General features: G+C 44.3%; 1 protein-coding gene across 1 annotated transcript in view; it reads right to left on the bottom strand.

Moving 5' to 3' along the window:
• LOC124552476 (ubiquitin-conjugating enzyme E2 Z-like) overlaps positions 1 to 20,181 on the bottom strand; it is a 28,906-nt gene extending 8,725 nt beyond the window's left edge. Inside the window, exons 1-2 of the mRNA XM_047126757.1 lie at positions 19,857 to 20,181; positions 9,298 to 9,558 (exon numbers count right to left, since the gene is read on the bottom strand). Of these exons, the coding sequence (XP_046982713.1) occupies positions 9,298 to 9,558; positions 19,857 to 19,990 (395 nt within the window). The 5' untranslated portion in view covers positions 19,991 to 20,181. The remainder of the gene's footprint in view (positions 1 to 9,297; positions 9,559 to 19,856) is intronic.
• Between the last annotated feature and the right edge of the window lie 19 nt (positions 20,182 to 20,200).

Raw genomic sequence — 20,200 nt, 5'->3', positions numbered from 1 at the left:
ATCGATTTAAATCGACGGGGACGTTTACAATTTGTGCCGGGTCCTCTGCTTTCGAGGCAGATGTGCTGACTACTCTGCCATGCAGACACAGTAGCCACCACAATTGCACACACTACCCGAGCACAGTGTCTCCCGCCACACCAAAATTCTCAACTTATACACAAACTACTGATTTAGTGCCCTCAGCCATTATCCTCATTACTCGTAGAATTTCACAGATTCGTGTAAGAGTTCGAGTGTGGTGTGCATCCACATTGAAGCAATCATTGGCCACCCTTGCCAAAATTATATATGCAATGTCTGTTCTTTAGTAAACTTCAAAAAGAACAGAGACCACATGTATAAACGTAAAATTGTCAACAAATAGGAAACCGAACAAAAATCATCTGTCCCCCATGTCAGCACGAGAAATTCGTTGGCAGGTTTGTGTGTGGAAACACTGTCACAAATATCTCCATACCTGTGTCATAAATGGGTTATTATATACCAAATAAATCCAAAATATAATGATGTAAGGGAATTGATTTGTCCTGAGAAATTAGAAACAACACAGCAATGCAGCTTTTGAGGTACAGCACACCAGAATGTAACACATCACTTTACAAAAGAGATACTTTCTAGATGCCTCCTTGCTGACAGGTGATGTTCATCATCTGCAGATTTCATTAGATAATTAATGAAATGCAAATATGCCTATCATGAGAGAATTCATTTGAGACTGACAGTCATTTCCTGCCACACACATATTGTTGGGTCAGTGGTTGCTCCAAGGTGGTGCATCCCCTCTTGGGAACATGCAGTGCTCCAGAGAATTCTGGGAGATGTGACAAGGAATGGTGATGACACCATGAGGACAGTCAGGAATTCTCTCTCTCTCTCTCTCTCTCTCTCTCTCTCTCTCTCTGTCTGTCTGTCTGTCTGTCTGTCTGTCTGTCTCTGTGTGTGTGTGTGTGTGTGTGTGTGTGTGTGTGTGTGTGTGTTTGTTTTCTACTTTTCATCCCTTTTGGCTGAAAGCTTATATGTACAGCAGTCTTTTCATTGTGCCTGTCGGTGACACTCTGTATGTACTGTAACATTAATAACTCCCAGACACAGCCATTTTTTGTCCTGTGTGATGCACAGTTCCTGTTTGTGAAGGGTGTGCATAGCCATTGCAATGTGGATGAATTCAGAGAAGCACTGTCTGAGAAAAACTGCACAAACATTGAGTCCAATCATGATAAGATTCTGAAGTGGTGTAAAATTGGCAATTTACTTTAATGTTCTGAAATGTAAAATAGTGGACTTCACAAAATGAAAAATGTAGTATCCTCATCATCAACACTCCATTGAAAGTTTGTAACTGTCGCACAATCCTCTTAACAGACTTTGTCCATTTTTCCCAGTCTCCTGCATTTAGAAGTATCTTCTCCTTTATCTGGTCCATTCATCATCTCGATGGTCTTCCCTGCAAACTTTTCCCTTTGGTTGGTTGGTTGGTTTGGGGAAGGAGACCAGACAGCGTGGTCATCGGTCTCATCGGATTAGGGAAGGATTGGGAAGGAAGTCGGCCGTGCCCTTTCAGAGGAACCATCCCGGCATTTGCCTGGAGTGATTTAGGGAAATCACGGAAAACCTAAATCAGGATGGCCGGACGCGGGATTGAACCGTCGTCCTCCCGAATGTGAGTCCAGTGTCTAACCACTGCGCCACCCCGCTCGGTTTTTTCCCTTTGACTTTGCCTTGGATGATCATCTTTTTTCAAGTTATCTTCTTGTCAAATTATGTGACCAAAGAACTGCACGATTCACTGGAAACAGACACAGAATAACCTCTTCTCCACTACGAGTTCTTGAAGGATTGATTTGTTGGCCCATTTGTCTATCCACAATATTCTCAGCAACCTCTTGTATGTCTTAAAAGTATCAATTCTTTTGTGATCCCTTCAGCTGCTATCCATGTTTCAGCACCATAAAGGAAAACTGGAAACACCAGACATTTCAACACACTCAATTTAGTATGTCTGGTTAGAGCTCTGTGTTTCCAAATCACTGTCAGCTTGTGATCTAGTGGCTAGCACCGACACCTCTGGATCATGGGGTTCTGGGTTCGATTCCCAGCAACCAAGTTTTATCCACGAACAACTTATTTTAGTATGTTCTCCACTGATTAGCAGCTAGTCTATGTTGGTTAGAGATGTGCTATCTTCGTCTCTGGTCTCATTCCAATCCCAGAGTTTCTAGATTCTCTCACACGTTTCACCGAAGTATGTATTTTTGTCTCTTTTGCAGCTCCTCTGTATTAACACCAATAACTTGTAGTACAGCTGAGTTCCCTGTAATCCTTCCTCTCATGCTCTGTACTTTTCTGTCTTCAATGATTTATATGGTTCCATTAATAAACCACTTATTTTTATTCCTCACTTTTTTGCTATACTTGACTACTTCCTCAGCTGTATTAACTAATGTCTCCTTCAGAAAATTCCATTTCTCAGCATATGTCATGTTATTTGACTGATCGGTTGAAAGTATTTTTTGTACTCTATTCCTAAAAATTTCAGTATTAGCCTTTTGCTTACTTTTCTTGCTTTTGGAGGTGCCCCTTTACATTTTGACGATCTTCATCTTAAGCCAATCAAGGAGTAGCCCATCTGATTACAGTATGTTCCACCTGGCGAGGTATTGGAAGCACTTGTCTACAACAATCTTATTTTCCTGAAAGAACTGATCATTTCTTTTACCTAAATCATGACAGCGAAGTATTTCATCTGACAACCCCCGTTCGCTACCTTAGCATTAAAATCTCTTTGCACTATGGTAACTTCCTTTCCAGGTGCTTACTCTAGGCAGATGGAAAGGGACTTGTGAAATACTGCTAACTCTACATCATCATCAAGGTATAGTGTTGTATTTCACCAGGCTACAACTCTCATAACTGCGGCATTCCATCCTTTGTGTACTAATAAGACACCACCAATGATGGAATTATCTGATTTACCAGAAAAAATACTGTTATTGACATTAACTGTTTTGAATGTCCCCAGTGCCTTTCCAGTAAGTCTCTGCTAATCCTAATACCCTTATTTTAGTTCACTGTTATTTCCTTTCCACAATCTATAACTTTCCAATTTGGCAAAATCATTGTACGTTCCAAATCACAAATCTGTGTGTTTTCCTTTGGGTGTTCACTGTTTTTCTTCAAGCTGTCCACCCAGAGATCCGACTGGCAGGCTCTTGAACAGCAGGCAAATTCGTGATGGGTTTTCTTGAGAACAAAACATGGGGTGGTTTCCTGCTGCCTTCCACAGTGATTTGGAAATATAGAGAAAAATATAAAGGACTATGTAGAATTGGTTAGAATCAGTGGTAAGGTCATGGTTCATCCCGGATAAGGAGGTAGGACAAACGAAGAGCTCTCGTAAGCAGGGTCACTAAAGTGCTGAAACAGAATTTTCTTTCACTGAGATTATTACATAGTTCCTGCCCACTATCCTACGACTACAAATCAATGAGTCAAAATTGGAATCAATCAAATTGTACAACTACACAGGTTTAACAATTTGTACGGATATAAGATTGAATGGTCACCATAGCCTCAGTCACAGGCAAAGCTGACGGCTGACCAGTTCATTGGTAGAATACCAGAGAAATGAAACCAGTATACAGTAGAGATTGCTTACAAAAAACTAGTATAACCAGGGCCACTTTGAGGCACAAGTTGCACTTGGCACACCAAGCTGAGAAGGGGACCTGGGACACGACAGCTGTAAGATTTCTATACATGACCTATCACAATTAGTAGAGTCCGCTCAGGGTGAAATTGGTGCCCAATTGCAAGATTTGTATGCAGTGCATTTCATAATTAGTAACGAAAACTGACAAAGATGAAACTGTACAAGAGAAAAGGGCAGAAGGGGAGGACACCAAATGATGTTACTTGTGTGGAAAAATGTTCTTGAACTGGCTCTATGTATAAACCATCCTAGAATATTGCTCAAGTGTGTGTCAATGTACAACACAGGTCTGGAAGACTCTTGAAGGTGGACACAAACTGTTACAAACATGCCTAATCACAGAAGTTCAAGAACCAGTTCCAAATAATGACTTTACAAATGTACTACCGACCACTTTGTATTACTCGTGTAAGGGTTGCACGGACAAGACCAGACTAATTGTGACACACGACGAAGTGTTTAAACAACCTTTCTTCCCACACTTCATATATAAATGAAACGGTATGAAGCTGTAACAACTGGTAAAATAGGAAGTACATGCTGCCATGTATTTCACAGTGGTTTGGAGAATATGGATGTAGGTAAGAAGATAACCTCCCCAAAACACTACAACTAAGTGAATGCTCAGCTATTCATAAAATGTTCTCATATAACTGTCTCACAATGCTATTTCACATCAAATCGAGCCTGTGCATGATCACATTTCCCATAACCGTCCTAATACAGGGAATTCTTCATCTCCATGACAACACACACATACTTTAAGGTTCATACCATTTACGTAATAATATGTCCTTGTCAAAAGTCCCAGGACGGCTCTTTTTTTAAAAAAAATAGAAAGCTGCACTTAACCAAGTAAAGATTGTAGCACCTATCGAAGTAGTCCCTTTGGCTATCCGTACACAGTTGCCAATGTTTCTGGAGCTCTCGGAAGAAAGGAGGGAAATTTTCAACTACGATACTTGTAAGCTAATTTGTCACTGCCAACTGGATAACTGCAACATCTTGATGAAGCTTTCCTTTCAGTCACCTAAACAAGAAAAAAATCAAGTGGCAAGGGTCAACTGAATATGGCAGATGTGGGATGGCAATAACAGAATGCCTGCCCAGATACTCCTAAACAGATAAAGCAGCATGGGGTCTTGTACTGTCATACAGTTAAGAGCCTGTCCTAAGAATCAGGGCAACGATGTCTAACTCCATTGCAAATGTTTCAAGACTTCAACTTAAAGAGAATGGTTCACTATTTGACCTTGAGGAACATACTTATGGTGAACTAATCCTTTACTATCAACACTGTGCTCCAAGATTGTCATTCGACTGTTCGCGACTGGTGATCCAGGACTCTGCCATTTGGCACTTCTGACACTTCGTGTGAGGGCCATACTGCTGGTAGCACCAACTACAATCTTTGACAGAAATGTCTGTTCACACTCGACTCTACCTAATAGTTCAGCACAAATTCTTCGTCTTTCATCTTTCTGTTTGTCACTTAATGACAGAAATTACTACACTCCTGGAAATTGAAATAAGAACACCGTGAATTCATTGTCCCAGGAAGGGGAAACTTTATTGACACATTCCTGGGGTCAGATACATCACATGATCACACTGACAGAACCACAGGCACATAGACACAGGCAACAGAGCATGCACAATGTCGGCACTAGTACAGTGTATATCCACCTTTCGCAGCAATGCAGGCTGCTATTCTCCCATGGAGACGATCGTAGAGATGCTGGATGTGGTCCTGTGGAACGGCTTGCCATGCCATTTCCACCTGGCACCTCAGTTGGACCAGCGTTCGTGCTGGATGTGCAGACCGCGTGAGACGACGCTTCATCCAGTCCCAAACATGCTCAATGGGGGACAGATCCGGAGATCCTGCTGGCCAGGGTAGTTGACTTACACCTTCTAGAGCACGTTGGGTGGCACGGGACACATGCGGACGTGCATTGTCCTGTTGGTACAGCAAGTTCACTTGCCGGTCTCGGAATGGTAGAACGATGGGTTCGATGACGTTTTGGATGTACCGTGCACTATTCAGTGTCCCCTCGACGATCACCAGTGGTGTACGGCCAGTGTAGGAGATCACTCCCCATACCATGATGCCGGGTGTTGGCCCTGTGTGCCTCGGTCGTATGCAGTCCTGATTGTGGCGCTCACCTGCACGGCGCCAAACACTCATACGACCATCATTGGCACCAAGGCAGAAGCGACTCTCATCGCTCAAGACGACACATCTCTATTCGTCCCTCCATTCACGCCTGTCGCGACACCACTGGAGGCGGGCTGCACGATGTTGGGGCGTGAGCGGAAGACGGCCTAACGGTGTGCGGGACCGTAGCCCAGCTTCATGGAGACGGTTGCGAATGGTCCTCGCCGATACCCCAGGAGCAACAGTGTCCCTAATTTGCTGGGAAGTGGCGGTGCGGTCCCCTACGACACTGCGTAGGATCCTACGGTCTTGGCGTGCATCCGTGCGTCGCTGCGGTCCAGTCCCAGGTTGACGGGCATGTGCACCTTCCGCCGACCACTGGCGACAACATCGATGTACTGTGGAGACCTCACGCCCCACGTGTTGAGCAATTCGGCGGTACGTCCACCCGGCCTCCCGCATGCCCACTATACGCCCTCGCTCAAAGTCCGTCAACTGCACATACGGTTCACGACCACGCTGTCGCGGCATGCTACCAGTGTTAAAGACTGCGATGGAGCTCCGTATGCCACGGCAAACTGGCTGACACTGACGGCGGCGGTGCACAAATGCCGCGCAGCTAGCGCCATTCGACAGCCAACACCGCGGTTCCTGGTGTGTCCGCTGTGCCGTGCGTGTGATCATTGCTTGCACGGCCCTCTCGCAGTGTCCGGAGCAAGTATGGTGGGTCTGACACACCGGTGTCAATGTGTTCTTTTTTCCATTTCCAGGAGTGTATTAAAATTAAGTTGTTCTGATATTGCACGCAGACTCACATGACATTCTTCTTCCAATAACTGCCTTACACACTCCACATTTGCATCGGTATGTGCTGTAGACAGGCAACCAGCTCTGGGATCGTCATGCACGGAATATCTCCCTTCACGAAATCTTTCGTGCCACTTGAAAACATGACTGCTTGAAATTACCTTGTCTGCTTTCACTTGCTTAATCATTGTCCACATCTCACAAGAGGTTTTCCCGAGCTTAACACAGAACTAAATGTTTACTCTCTGCTCACATTCAGCATGCACTTTTGTCATCTTAACTAATGCACCGAGAATCCAAACATGCATGGCTAAGCACAACCATGCCAACTAGTGAGTTTGTGCAGAAACGTGGTTGATACCATTTCAAGGACACACATGTACAAGGTAACATGCAAACCTCATTTGTTCCTGTTTTGTATTGCAAACTCAGAAATTAAAAAACACCTATCCTGGAACTTTTCTGACAAAGGGAGAACATTTATTCTAGGGGGATCATATATACCCAGCATATCCATGGGATATCCATTAGTGCATACTGCAGCTGTTGACAGTAATTTCATTGTACAAGGCGCAAGAACTGTTAACGCATCTGGTTGTAACCACTTCCTACCACACACTCACTACTTTATAACTAACTGCTGCCTTCAACAATTTCATTCATATTATAGTTAATGTAATATTCTTGGCAGGATTCAGAAATTATATACAAGTATATATTTTAACATAATTCTAATTTATTGTTCCATCTAAGTTGCACACTTTTTTAATTTGATTACATGCTTTGATCACTCTGGATCATTTTCAGATCCAAACGAAGATGATCCAGAGTCACCAAAACATGTAATTGAATTAAAAATGCCGCATCTAATATGAAACAATAAATATCTGATTACATTCATGTTACCTGGGGGTGCACATCATTGATTTGAGCAGTGATACGATATTGCTTAAGACTGCATGCACATTGGTATGAATTGTTGCTTGAAGCCATTACCCACTACAGGCAAGGGCCCATGTTTGAGTCCCAGCACAGAAGATGGTATGTAATACCCTGTGCTTCCATCCTAACCCCCCCCCCCCCCCTTTCTTGCACTATCTGAAACAGCGCAACGGACTATCTTAGTTGGAGATGTGGCGGCGGACATTAGTGCACTGTCAAGAATGTTTACCAGCCAGCAGAAAGTATCCGTCAGTTACAAGCACTCAGCCTAAAAGTGGGGACGTGTAGTGGGTGTTTGTCAGATTCCAGCTGGATAAAAAAATGGAACAAATAGAGAAGCAACATTGAATCAAATTTTGACAAAAGCTGGGTGGTAGCAAAGAGGAAACCATTTGCAAGATTCAACAGGGTTTCAGGAACAATTCCACGACCAACATGTCGATAAAAGGAGTGTTACAACTGCTTTAAAGATGGCATCACATGAGTGGAGGACAAACAGATCCTCGACAAGTTGCAATGATAATGTAATCAAGGAAGTACAGACTTTGCTGATGTAAGACTATTTTATTACAGTAAGAGAACTTGCAAACGAGATACAGGTAAGTATAAGGTCACTTTCTTCAATTTTGTCTGACTATTTGTGTACAAGCAGTGTGTCCACAAAATTTTATCAAAAGAAATTTTCACTCTATAGTGGAGTGTGCACTGATATGAAACTTCCTGGTAGATTAAAACTGTGTGCCGGACCAAGGCTCGAACTCGGGACCTTTGCCTTTCGCGGGCAAGTGCTCTACCAACTGAGCTACCCAAGCATGACTCACGCCCCATCCTCACAGCTCTAATTCCGCCAGTACCTCGTCTCCTACCTCCCAAACTTCAAAGGTCCCGAGTTCGAGTCTCGGTCCGGCACGCAGTTTTAATCTGCCGGGAAGTTTCAGAGTAGCAGAAGCTACACCATCTGGAAATCATACGGGACATTCCGGACAATGCAAACAATAGCCCTTAAATGCAACCGCAGTCAGCACACTTAACTTTGTGACCGGGTCTATCTTGTCCACGTGTGGGTGCAACTCATTTTCTTCGTTGCCGAAATTATGTCCTCGGATTCTCTACTGTACTCTAGCCCAGAACTGTTTCAATGTCTCAAAAAATTTCATAGAAGTGTAGCCACAACAAAAGAGCATCTCGGAAATAGTCGCTAGACTGTGGCTATCCCATTCACCACAGCGTCCTATCTCATATTAGCAGTGGTGCACCTATACGTGCAGTAGAGTCTACGAGGAACACAAAGCAGGAGGGAGGTATCAACACAATTGAAGCAGTAATGCATGCTGTGAGGCATGTCCAGGTGGCTCAATCATCAAAATTGCAGCTCCCAAAAAGGCAAGGACCTGGCTTCGAATCCTGGCTCCACGTTTCACAACAATGTACAATGATGAGTGAAATATTTGTTCTGGAAACATTCACCTGTTTTACGTAGAAGTACCACAGAAACACTATGTTCTTACACCTCGTGGAAGGAAATTTTCTCCAGTATTTCCAATGGCACACATTCCTCAACTAGAATTAACATTACACAGATTTAGATAGGAATTTTATCTACTATGCCATTTGACACAAATTTTGCCAACTATGCCAGCTGATACAATATATGTCGAACAAGATGTACGATACTCACCCAAGAATACTGAGGCATATCTTCCCATTCTTGTACAGGTTTGGGTTAAACCTGACAGTGCCTCCTCCAGTCGTCATGAGCTTGACACGTGGTGGTCGTATAGGGTAGTCTGGAGGGCATCGCACGAGGAAGTAGAAGAAGCCACCCTCGTAAGGGGTGTCAAACGAACCCGTGATAAGCGCGTGGATCACAGTGATGTCCTTCTCGTCAGGAACGACAAACAGACCGGGCGGTGGTTCATTGTAGATCGACATCATGTCCCTGAAATATAACCACTGATAGACAGCACACATTTTTGGCAGTTTATCGAGTACTAATTGTAAAGGAAACAACCACAAAAAATGGGAGGCCTGAATGAAATGGGACTTTCTCAAAAAGACGTGATTAAAAATCATTTTCATGTAAATTATGCATCCTTGTCTAGGGTTCCGAATGGAGTTATGCACTCATTTGGAAAGATTGCGCCCTCTTTTAGAGGGGGAAAGGGACCAAACCATGAGGTCATTGGTCCCTCGTTCCTAATGAAACAATGCCACAAGTGTGAGAATAAAATAGACGAGACGTATAACACAAAACGGAAAGAAAGGAAAGACCACAAGAACGAAGGAAAGGCAATGAACACTAAAAGGAACAAAAAGAGGAAAAGAACAACAGAGATGCAAGAAACAGTTAGAAGAGAGTAAAATAAGGAAGCAGATTACAGGGGATGGCCAACTACCAAAACAAAAATGAGAAGCCAGCCACTCTGCAACACATTAAAACCTTAACCCTAAAAGCATTAGGGTGGAGGACACAGAGGGACAAAGGGCAGGCACTAAAACTCACATCGAATGATAAAACCCACTCTCACAGATGAAACTTAAAACCAAATCAGCCGATGAGGCATTATCTGCTTAAATCAATCATAAGAAGATGAAGTCTCAGGGCAGCCTAAGAAGGACATAGCAGAAGAATATGGGCCACTGTCCACTGGGCGCTGCACCGACACTGAGATGGGTTTTCACGGCACAGGAGGTACCCGTGGGTCGCCCATGCATGGCCAATGTGGGGCCTGCAGAGAGCCACAGAGTCCCTGCGAGACATCCTCATCGAGGACTTCCACACATTCTTGGTCCCCTTAATGGCTCGCAATTTGTTGTGCGTACTGAGATTCTGCCATTCCGTCTCCCAAAGCTGAAAAACCTTGCGGCGTAATAACGAACGCAGGTCAGTTGTGGGGATGCCCATTTCCAGAAGTGGTTTCCGTGTAGCGTGTTTGGCCAGCCTGTCAGCAAGTTCATTTCCTGGGATTCTGACGTGACCAGGGGTCCAGACGAACACCACTGAATGACTGGACTGTTCCAGGGCATAGATGGACTCCTGAATGGACGCTACCAAAGGGTGACGAGGGTAGCACTGGTCGATAATATTCAGGCTTCTCAAAGAGTCAGTACATAAAAGAAAAGACTCCCCAGGGCATGAACGATGATACTGAAGTGCACGAGAAAAGGCCTCCAGCTCTGCAGTGAATACACTGCACCCATCGAGTGAGGAACGCTGTTCAATATGGCCGCCACGCACGTAGGCAAAGCGAACGCGATCATCAGCCATTGAGCCGTTCGTGTAAATCACTTCGGAGCCACGGAACGTGTCAAGAATCTAGAGGAAGTGACAGCGGAGGGCCACAGGGTGAATGGAGTCCTTAGGGCCACATGAAAGCTCCAGACGAAGCAGCGGACGAGGCGTACGCCATGGAGGTGAATGGACCACAAGTAGAGGTGGTAAAGGGAAGGACTCCAGTTCGGAGAGCAGGGACTGCACACATGGATGGATATGTGCGTGTGTGCGAGTGTATACCTGTCCTTTTTTCCCCCTAAGGTAAGTCTTTCCGCTCCCGGGATTGGAATGACTCCTTACCCTCTCCCTTAAAACCCACTTCCTTTCGTCTTCCCCTCTCCTTCCCTCTTTCCTGATGAGGCAACAGTTTGTTGCGAAAGCTTGAATTTTGTGTGTGTGTTTGTGTTTGTTTGTGTGTCTATCGACCTGCCAGCGCTTTTGTTCGGTAAGTCACCTCATCTTTGTTTTTTTATATATATATCAAATTATACGTCACAAGGGCAATGCAGATAGCAGGTGTAAAGCTCAACAGTTGCTGTAACTCAGCCAGGCAGTGGAAAAAAGTGCCACAATTCCACTGGAGGATGTGGTCATCATGAGACCGGGAAGGCATGGAACATTCAAAGAGGCAGTTTACACCTTAGGGTCACCTGCTGCCACCGACTTTTAGCCTGAGCAGTCTATATACAGTGTCTCTGAGGGTCTGGCGAGATCTAGACCCACAGTAGACTCCAAAATCTCCACCCCATCCTCAGATGCAGAGCTTGTACATAGCGGTGGTGTGGGTGCCACCACAATTTCCTTCGTCTTAGGGGGTCTTCTTTTTGGATTTCTATCACTGCTCCTTGGGCTTCCCTGGCTGGTAGGAGTTCACTGACTCAGTCTTCGGGACAGAGGATGAGCACGAAGCCCTACAACCAGCTGCTTTTGAGCTCTTCAGCCACTGGCAAGTGTTGTCTTTCCCACTAGCAGAAATCTGGGAAGGGAGTGACACAAGGAACCCCTTCCTAGTGAGAGAAACCAAAGAAGACTTACCCTTCTCTGGCTTAGAAGTGGGGACAGATGTCCCCGATGATTGGGGGAGGTGTTGCTCCCAAAGTAGGTGGTGCAGGAGCAACAAGGAGGGAAATGCCCCCCACCATCAAGGGGGCAGGTGTAGTCTTCCGGCTCTGAGAGGTGACTTCGGTTGATGGAGCTGATGGCGCCAGAACTGTTGTAGTGACGATGTCATATGCACATGATGCAGGCGTTCAAATTTTCTCTTAGCCTCAGTGTAGGTCAGTCGGTCCAGGGTCTTTTACTCCACGATTTTCCTTTCTTTCTGGAGAATCCTGTACTCTGGCAAGCAAGGCGAATGGTGCTCTCTGCAGTTGACACAGACAGGAGGCGGGCCACATGGAGTATTGCAATGTGATGGGCGTCCGCAATCTCGGCATGTGACACTGGAAGTACAGCGGGAAGACATATGGCCAAACTTCCAGCACTTAAAGCACGGCATCGGCGGAGGTAGACCATCACCTTGACCTTCTTGGGCAATGTATAACCCTCAAAGGCCATGATAAAGGCACAGGTGGCAACCTGCTTATCCCTCTAACCCCGGTGAACACACTGGGCGAAATGTACACCTCGCCACTCTAAATTGACGTGCAGCTCATCGTCAGACTGCAAAAGGAGGTCCCTGAACCATATTTAAGCTCTTATGGGGTGTGATGGTTACAGAAAAATCCCCCAGCTTGTCACAAGCGAGTAACTCCTGTGACTGGACAGAGGATGCTGTTTTGATCAAGACTGACCCAGATATCATTTTGGACAAGCCCTCCACTCCCCAAACTTGTCCTCTAAATGCTCAACAAAAAATAAGATCCGCAGCCGTCCTTAACCTGAGATTCCTCCCATGGTGTGGCCAGGGAGGGGAACAATTTGGAGTCGTACTTCTGTGCACTGAATTGAGCTTGTGATCAATTGGACACTGCTGGTGTTTCACAACCAGAAAGAGGTGATGGACTACGCTTCATCATGTGTCATCCACCCAAATGCCACCCACCCCGACCACCTGGCAGGATCGCTTAGAGACTGCTGGTGTTTCACAACCAACAAGAGATGATGGACTACGCTTCATCGCGTGTCATCCGCCCTAATGCCACCCGCCCCGACCAGGAGCCCTCCCCAAGGGCACCACCAAGCCGCAGCAAAGGCCACCTGGCAGGATGGCTATTGCCGGGAGTCCTGATGCCCCAGGGGGATGGGCATCTACCCCTTGGCAGTTAACAGCGCAGGCATCAGCAGGTCAGGGGGCTACAACCAACAGGGTACGTGGCAGCCCCACCACAATGGACTGGCTACTGTGCAGGATATCAGGTGCAAAGAAGTCCATAGGCATCGTCGACGCAGAAAGTGACACTGCATAGTGCATGGTGGAAAACGCACCCAGGCAGGTGTCATGCCCAAGAGATGCAGAATGCGTGGGACTGCAACGTGACGACGAGAAAGTGGGCTAAAGATCTCAATGCCCGATGGACACGATGCACCATGTGAGGTGCCCTTCCACTATCGGCCCGCTCTTCGGAAAATTTTGAAGAACGGAGGTCAAACTCTACAGGGGACCATCAGATAAAGCCCAAAATGTGTGAAAATCCTTTTAGTCGCCCCTTATGACAACCAGGAATACCTCGGGCCTATTCTAACCCCCAGACCTGCACGGGGGAAGCAATTTTGAATCCATGCAAATCCAAGAGTTATTAGAAAACATATCCTTAGCCACTGTCTAGCTACAAATTATCTAAATATCTAGGTTCAGGAACCGAAAGTTCTATTAGCTGTATTGCAAGTAGCAGTCTTTGTTACATGCCAGAATGACAAATATTAATGTGCTGTACACTGGATTCAGTAATTAAAGAGGTGGGTAACTATTTTCTTTGAAAAATATCATTGCAATCAAGTAAATATTGAGCTACCTCTAGGAGGAAAACAACTGCTGTATAGTATAACTGAGGTGGCAGCAGGCCTTTTTTTTTTTAAGTAGCTGTTTTCTTTCTAATTGGCTCTATTAATCTTATAGTGGGATAAATTATCACTGTACTTGGAGTCAAAGATGGACCACAAGAAAGCACGATTAGGCCACAGCCACAGAAACCTGTACTGGTCACTGAACTGTGTGGACAGTGGACGCGACTGCTGTGTCGCAAGACCACATGTGTTGATGACCAAGGCAGTCTCCATGAAGTACTACAGCTGACCCGCTGCCAGTTGCAATAGTTGGCCACTGCCTCTGTTCCATATCATTCAGTGTGACATATAAAGTGCAGTCAAATGAAAACAAGACAATGGAAAAACCAAGTAAACTGTTTATCATTTCAAAAGTAATTGCTGTAACTGTCAATACATTTACACCATCAGACAAAATGGTCATTGCCTTCATAGAAAATGTTTGAGGTTGCCTCCGGAACCACAGTTGTACCCAAGGCTTCACCTCTTCGTCCAAAGCATATCAATGGCCACGAAGCTCTTTCTTCCAAGCTCCAAAAATATGGTAATTGCACGTGGAGAGATTGGGAGTCTATAGAAGATGTCTAACAGCTACCCAGCGAAACTCGCGCAGCTTACTCGTGGGTGTGCTCAGATGTTGTTAACGCTGTTTCTACTACACTAGAAACGTTTCAACGGTAAGTCCTCATATGGCAATATCTCTCTACATGTGATTTCATATTTTTGGAGTCGTTAAAAGACATTGCTTGCCATCTACGTCCTTCAGATGAAGAGCTACACACCTGGGTACAATCACGATTCCGTAGGCAGCCTCAAACACTTTTTCGTGAAGAAGTAATTGAGCACTTGTCTCACAATAGGATAAATATATCTAATATTTATGGCAATTACTTTCGAAATAATAAATAGTTTACTTCCTTTTTTGCCATCTGTCTCATTTTCATTTGACTGCCCTATCCAGATACACAGCCACTACCACGAAGTCAGAGAGCACTACCACGAAGTCAGAGAGCACTACCACGAAGTCAGAGAGCACTACCACGAAGTCAGAGAGCACTACCACGAAGTCAGAGAGCACTACCACGAAGTCAGAGAGCAGCAGCATTTAAACACAACCAATTCATCCCGTCACTGTTCAGCCTGCTGCACAATGTGGCTACACCCAGTCCCCATCTAACGCGGCCTCGCCGTCTTCAGCACAACTGTGTCACCACAGCCACTCCCCACCGGACTATGATCCACAGACTTCTGTCCAATGGTCCCTGCCCTGGCAGCCAGCATTCTGGTGCCACCTCTACGAGACTGCTCCCCACCACCCAAGCGCACCTGCCGCTGAACTCCAGCTGACGATTCAGAGTTAGACAGCGCAGCGCCATGATCTACCATAATGACCGTCAACGCCACCAGCCGTTCACAGTGCAGAGGACCTCACGCTGCGGGGCTGCCCTTCCAATTCGGCCCCGTGTACTGACTGTGCCAGCTCAGCGCCACAGCTTCCCGGTTGTGAGTGTTAAATGCTCGCTGTGTCTGCCTTGCCTGTTGCTAAAACATCGGAATATTACAAGAGAAAGTCCAAATGGCACTAGAGATGAGGGGTGCATCAGAATGTCTGTCCAAGCTCAACAAACTAATAAAGAAATAATGACGGAGGTACTGGATCCTGCTGGGTCACAATATTTAAACCCACAGCTCCAGCCTGTTGTCAGCACAGCTCAGCACTACTGTGATGTACAGCCCATGTCAGTTGCCACTGTCCTTACGATTCAGCTACATTTGCCATCTCCAGGGCATAAAGTGGTGACTGCTGTCTGACTGCCTAAGCCCGCGTCCACCGTTACCTGCCCTCGCCCCCACGGTTCTGGCCATACCGTCAGTTACCGACAGCTACCGCTGCTGCTCTCCAGTCTGCAGTCCTGTTTTCATTGCCCAGGCAGACCTGCTAGGTTCACCTGCCTATGTTTGAGTCAGCATAGGTCTGCCCTCAGAAGTCACAGTGGGCCGGGCGTGGCAGCTTCACACCTGTCTCAACTGATAACGTAATGTAATTTTGTAAACATCTCTGTGGCAACGCCTCAGTGTTGTCACAGTTCCACAGATGGCTAGTATCTTATCCTGCAGCCAATAGTGCTTTGCAGTTAAAAGCTAACTCTGAGCTGTCAGGGATCATCTTACACCGCTGCTTCCACCTGGCTTATTGTCGCCTGCTGTCTACTGTGTACCTGCTGCCGATGCTATTATCGATGTTCGTGTATGATTGTTAATAAAAAGTTCTGCCAACATATTAGCATCCTAAATGACCTGCACTTTCACCCACATCCATCTGAGAACCGCTCACCGACACCTTCCCCAAGAGAGGCATTAAAGGCACATTTAAAAGTACATCAAACTATCGGACAAAGTCCTTACATTCATTCACTCACAGCTCTCTCACATATGGCTGCTGTCATCTGCAGGCATCTGAGGCCCAACTGCAGTCAGTAGGCATCTCGGCTGGTGTGGGTAGTGGGAGGAACAGAAGGAACATGGCAAGGTTATGGGAGTTGTGGGGGGAAGATGCTGTATTTTGCCTGTAGGAGTGTACAGGGATGTGGTGCAGAATTTCCATTCTACGAAATTTCTTTACACTTACATAACACACAAGTGTTGTTTGATAAGCCAGGTAAATTTCCATGAAAGAACAGAGCATTTTATTTGCACTTTCGTGGTTGGTAACCTTCATTATGTCAAGGATCATATAAAGAATTTCAATAATGTTCAATGTTGACAGTCATCTGAATTGGCAAGTGTGCAGACTAGAATTGAAAATGGATAAAACCGACTTTCATGTTGCTGTTAAACAGAATTGCATGAAGTTCACACAGACTCTGCACCACACTTAAGACACTTACTTTTAGATTAATGAATTTAAATGTGGTCAGACAAGCACTGAAGACGAAATGCACTCCTGCAGTCCAATTGAAGTCACCACAAAGGAAGCCACTGGAAAAGTCTACGATATGGTAATGCGAGACTGTAAAATAAAAATTCACGAGATTGCTGAGACCGTACATATCTCAACTGAATGAGTCCATAATATCCAGCACTGAGAATTGGCCACCAAAAAGCTGTGTGTGAGGTGGGTGCCGCGATTGCTCACAGTCGATCAAATAATGTCCAGCAATGTTCACTCACAATCTGCATGACTTTTGTGTCTATCTGTGACTGTTGAAACTTGGATTCATGACTACACACACAGTCTAGACAGCAGTCAAAACAATGAACAAAGGCTGGTGAAAGTGCACCAAAGAAGGCGAAGACCATTTTGTCAGCTGGTTAGGTGATGAGCACTGTTTTTTGGAATTACCAAGGAATAATCCTCATAGATAACTTCCAAAAAGGCAGAATCATAATGCTTCATTGTTGGATCATTTGAGACTTACATTATCTGATAAGACCGCAGCTGACATGAAAAAACTGCTGTTTCACCAAGATTGTGTAACACTCCACACATCGGCCATAACAGTGGCGGAGCTTTGAACTGGTTCATTAGCTACCCTATTCATCGAACTTTGCCCTAACTGACTTCTTCCTATTCCCTAACTTAAAATTCTGGCTTGCTGGGAAGAAACTGTCATCAATGAGGAAGGCACAGTTGCAGTCAATGAGTATTTTGCAGTTTGACAGAACTTATTTTTCCGCTGGAATGAAAAAGCTGGACGATCACTGACCCAAGTTATATCCCTCTAAGGAGACTATGTCAACAAGCAAGATGAGTTGTTCAAACATTTTTCCCCCCCTTGCTTTTTTACCACTTATCGAACCACCCTCATATTGTTCAGCTGAGCTTTGAGATGTATTGAATTATTTGTGTGTTGAATGTTTTCAGTCATATATTGCCATGTGGTCTTACATGTGCTGTTAAGCCATTTTGCAAAAGGGATACATTAGCAGTCAATTATTTAAAAAAATGTCAAGGTGGTTTTATATAATCAAAATTATAAACACAGGACAGGGAAATATGGAAGCGTCCGATCCCGCCCATCTGCTTTGACCCATGACGTCACAAATATGGCGGAAACAAAAACAAACACATACACTTTCCACAAGAAGCCTAATGACACTAACAGGACAAGCGCTGGAAATGGGGTGTTTTGGGTGGGGGGCAAACTAAATATAAACAAATTTAGCCGCCTTGCGTAGCTACAACATGTAAGTGAAGACAGCCATGCATGAATACCCACCCACCTCCCCAGGGGTCATAACCCCTGCAACCCATAGAAGATAATGATGCTTCAGTAGCTGATTAGTGTTTTTCGTCTTTTAAAAAAAAAAATCTCATGGGATAGAACGAACAGATCAGAAAGATAAATATAATAAACTAAAACAGAAATTGGAGGAAACAGATAATTAAAACAAGTAATAAGTGTTTTTAAATTTTAAAAAAAATCTCACGAGATAGAACGAACAGATCAGAAAAGTAAATAAAATAAGATAAAACAGAACTGGAGACAGCCACACTCAAACCAAACTCCGCGCCGTCATGACGTCACACACGACAACACCCTTACGTCACGGGTCAAAGCCAACGCACGGGTCAAAGCCGACGCATGGGATCGGACGCTTCTGTCGACCCCAGGACAGAAAATCAGTTCCAGTGGCAAGCATTTTAGATCTCAGAAAGGATTGTCAACTAAGCAGGATATATTTATCTTGACACATGACAAACTAAAATGAATAAATAAGAAGTTATTACCTTTATGAATATCTTATGACTTATTTTCTACACAATCTTCAGATCAATTAACACGTTACAGATCATATAGTAAATATACTTATGTAACATACAAACAAATATAGCAACAATGTGTTAAATTTGGTGAGAATGTAGACAAGATAGTACTACAGAGCAATGTATTACTGCAAATTTTATTGCAAATTCACAATCAAATTATCACAGTCCAACATAACCAAACCACACAACCTAGATTTAAGAGGGCATTGGGAGGACATGTGGCACTATCACACACTAGCCAAGGAATCCTTTTAATTGTGTTTTCATGGTAAGAATAAATATTATAAATAAGAAGATACAGAAAACACACAGTTTCACTTTACTTGCATGACAAATTAATGTGCTTCTCACAAGAGAGAAAATTTGAAGAAAGACTTTATTTTGCATCACTTTTTATCTCGTCTTCTTGCATTGTCAGAAGATGGAAATTTTGTCTTTCGGCAGGCTACACAAGTGTATGAATAATGAACAGAATTTTTGGACCACTACTAAGGCAGTTAATGAAATGTTGGAAACAACAGATGGTTTGAAACAAACAGATAATCAAATGTCTTTAACAGCCAGCACATTCAATTTAGTAAGTCGTTAGAGCTCAACAAACAATATAAATACTATTTGTTACAACCTGGTAGTTGTCTGAAAGTTAGTTGCTCATTTCCGGGTATAACTTAATTACTGCTCGTTTTCCTACACCGTCTATGGAAAACAAATACATTATTTGTGTGTATACCGCTCTCCAAAAATAATAAAAATCGCTTTACAATTGCTTTCCCTCTCAAGCTACAATGAATTAAGTTGCAAAGGGGAGAACTTGAAAGGAGAATTTCATATATGGATTAGGTCACAGAGACTGTATAGTTTTCTAACAATTCCTTCTGAAATTGAACAAGCCGTATGATGGAGCCGACAACCACCAGGTAGTAACAAACAGTCTGTGCAACTCATGTAAGCACGTAAAACGGGTCGCAAATTTTGGTTACAATCTCACATTTCTAGTTGAAAATGTGTTCGATAAAATTCCGAAAACAAACCATTGGTTACACTACAGAATGCTGCAAACATTGCTTCAGATATGATAGCGAATATTCCATGCAAACTTTAAATGTGATATGGTATTGCATCATGGATATTAATCAACGTAACACGTGCTGAATTGTCTGTACAGAAATGTCATTATTGTTATTGAGGTCTAGACGTATCTACGAACCTTTTAATCCTCAGAAGACATTGTGCTGACGGCGTCTCCTTCTGCCAATCTGTATTTGTAATAGGGTCCCAATCCGAACCTAATGAACTGACAGCAGTAACAGCAACAACTTTAATATTTTGTGGCTTTGCCATTTTTCGTTTGTATGGTCACGCAATGACAACAAGGCATAAAAATAACCCCAAATTTGATGAAACTCTGCAGCAATTTTATCGAGATTGCGGCAACTGTCCAAACTTAACGCTGTGCACAGCACAGCAGACTGCAACACAAACAACTTGCGCTCGCCATCACGGCTGTGAAACAGATGACAGGAGGGGCAAATTTCACGTAAACCACCAAAG

Source organism: Schistocerca americana, chromosome 10 (assembly GCF_021461395.2).
Source record: "Schistocerca americana isolate TAMUIC-IGC-003095 chromosome 10, iqSchAmer2.1, whole genome shotgun sequence".
Lineage (NCBI taxonomy): Eukaryota > Metazoa > Arthropoda > Insecta > Orthoptera > Acrididae > Schistocerca > Schistocerca americana.
This window is presented reverse-complemented; position numbering and strand designations above follow the sequence as displayed.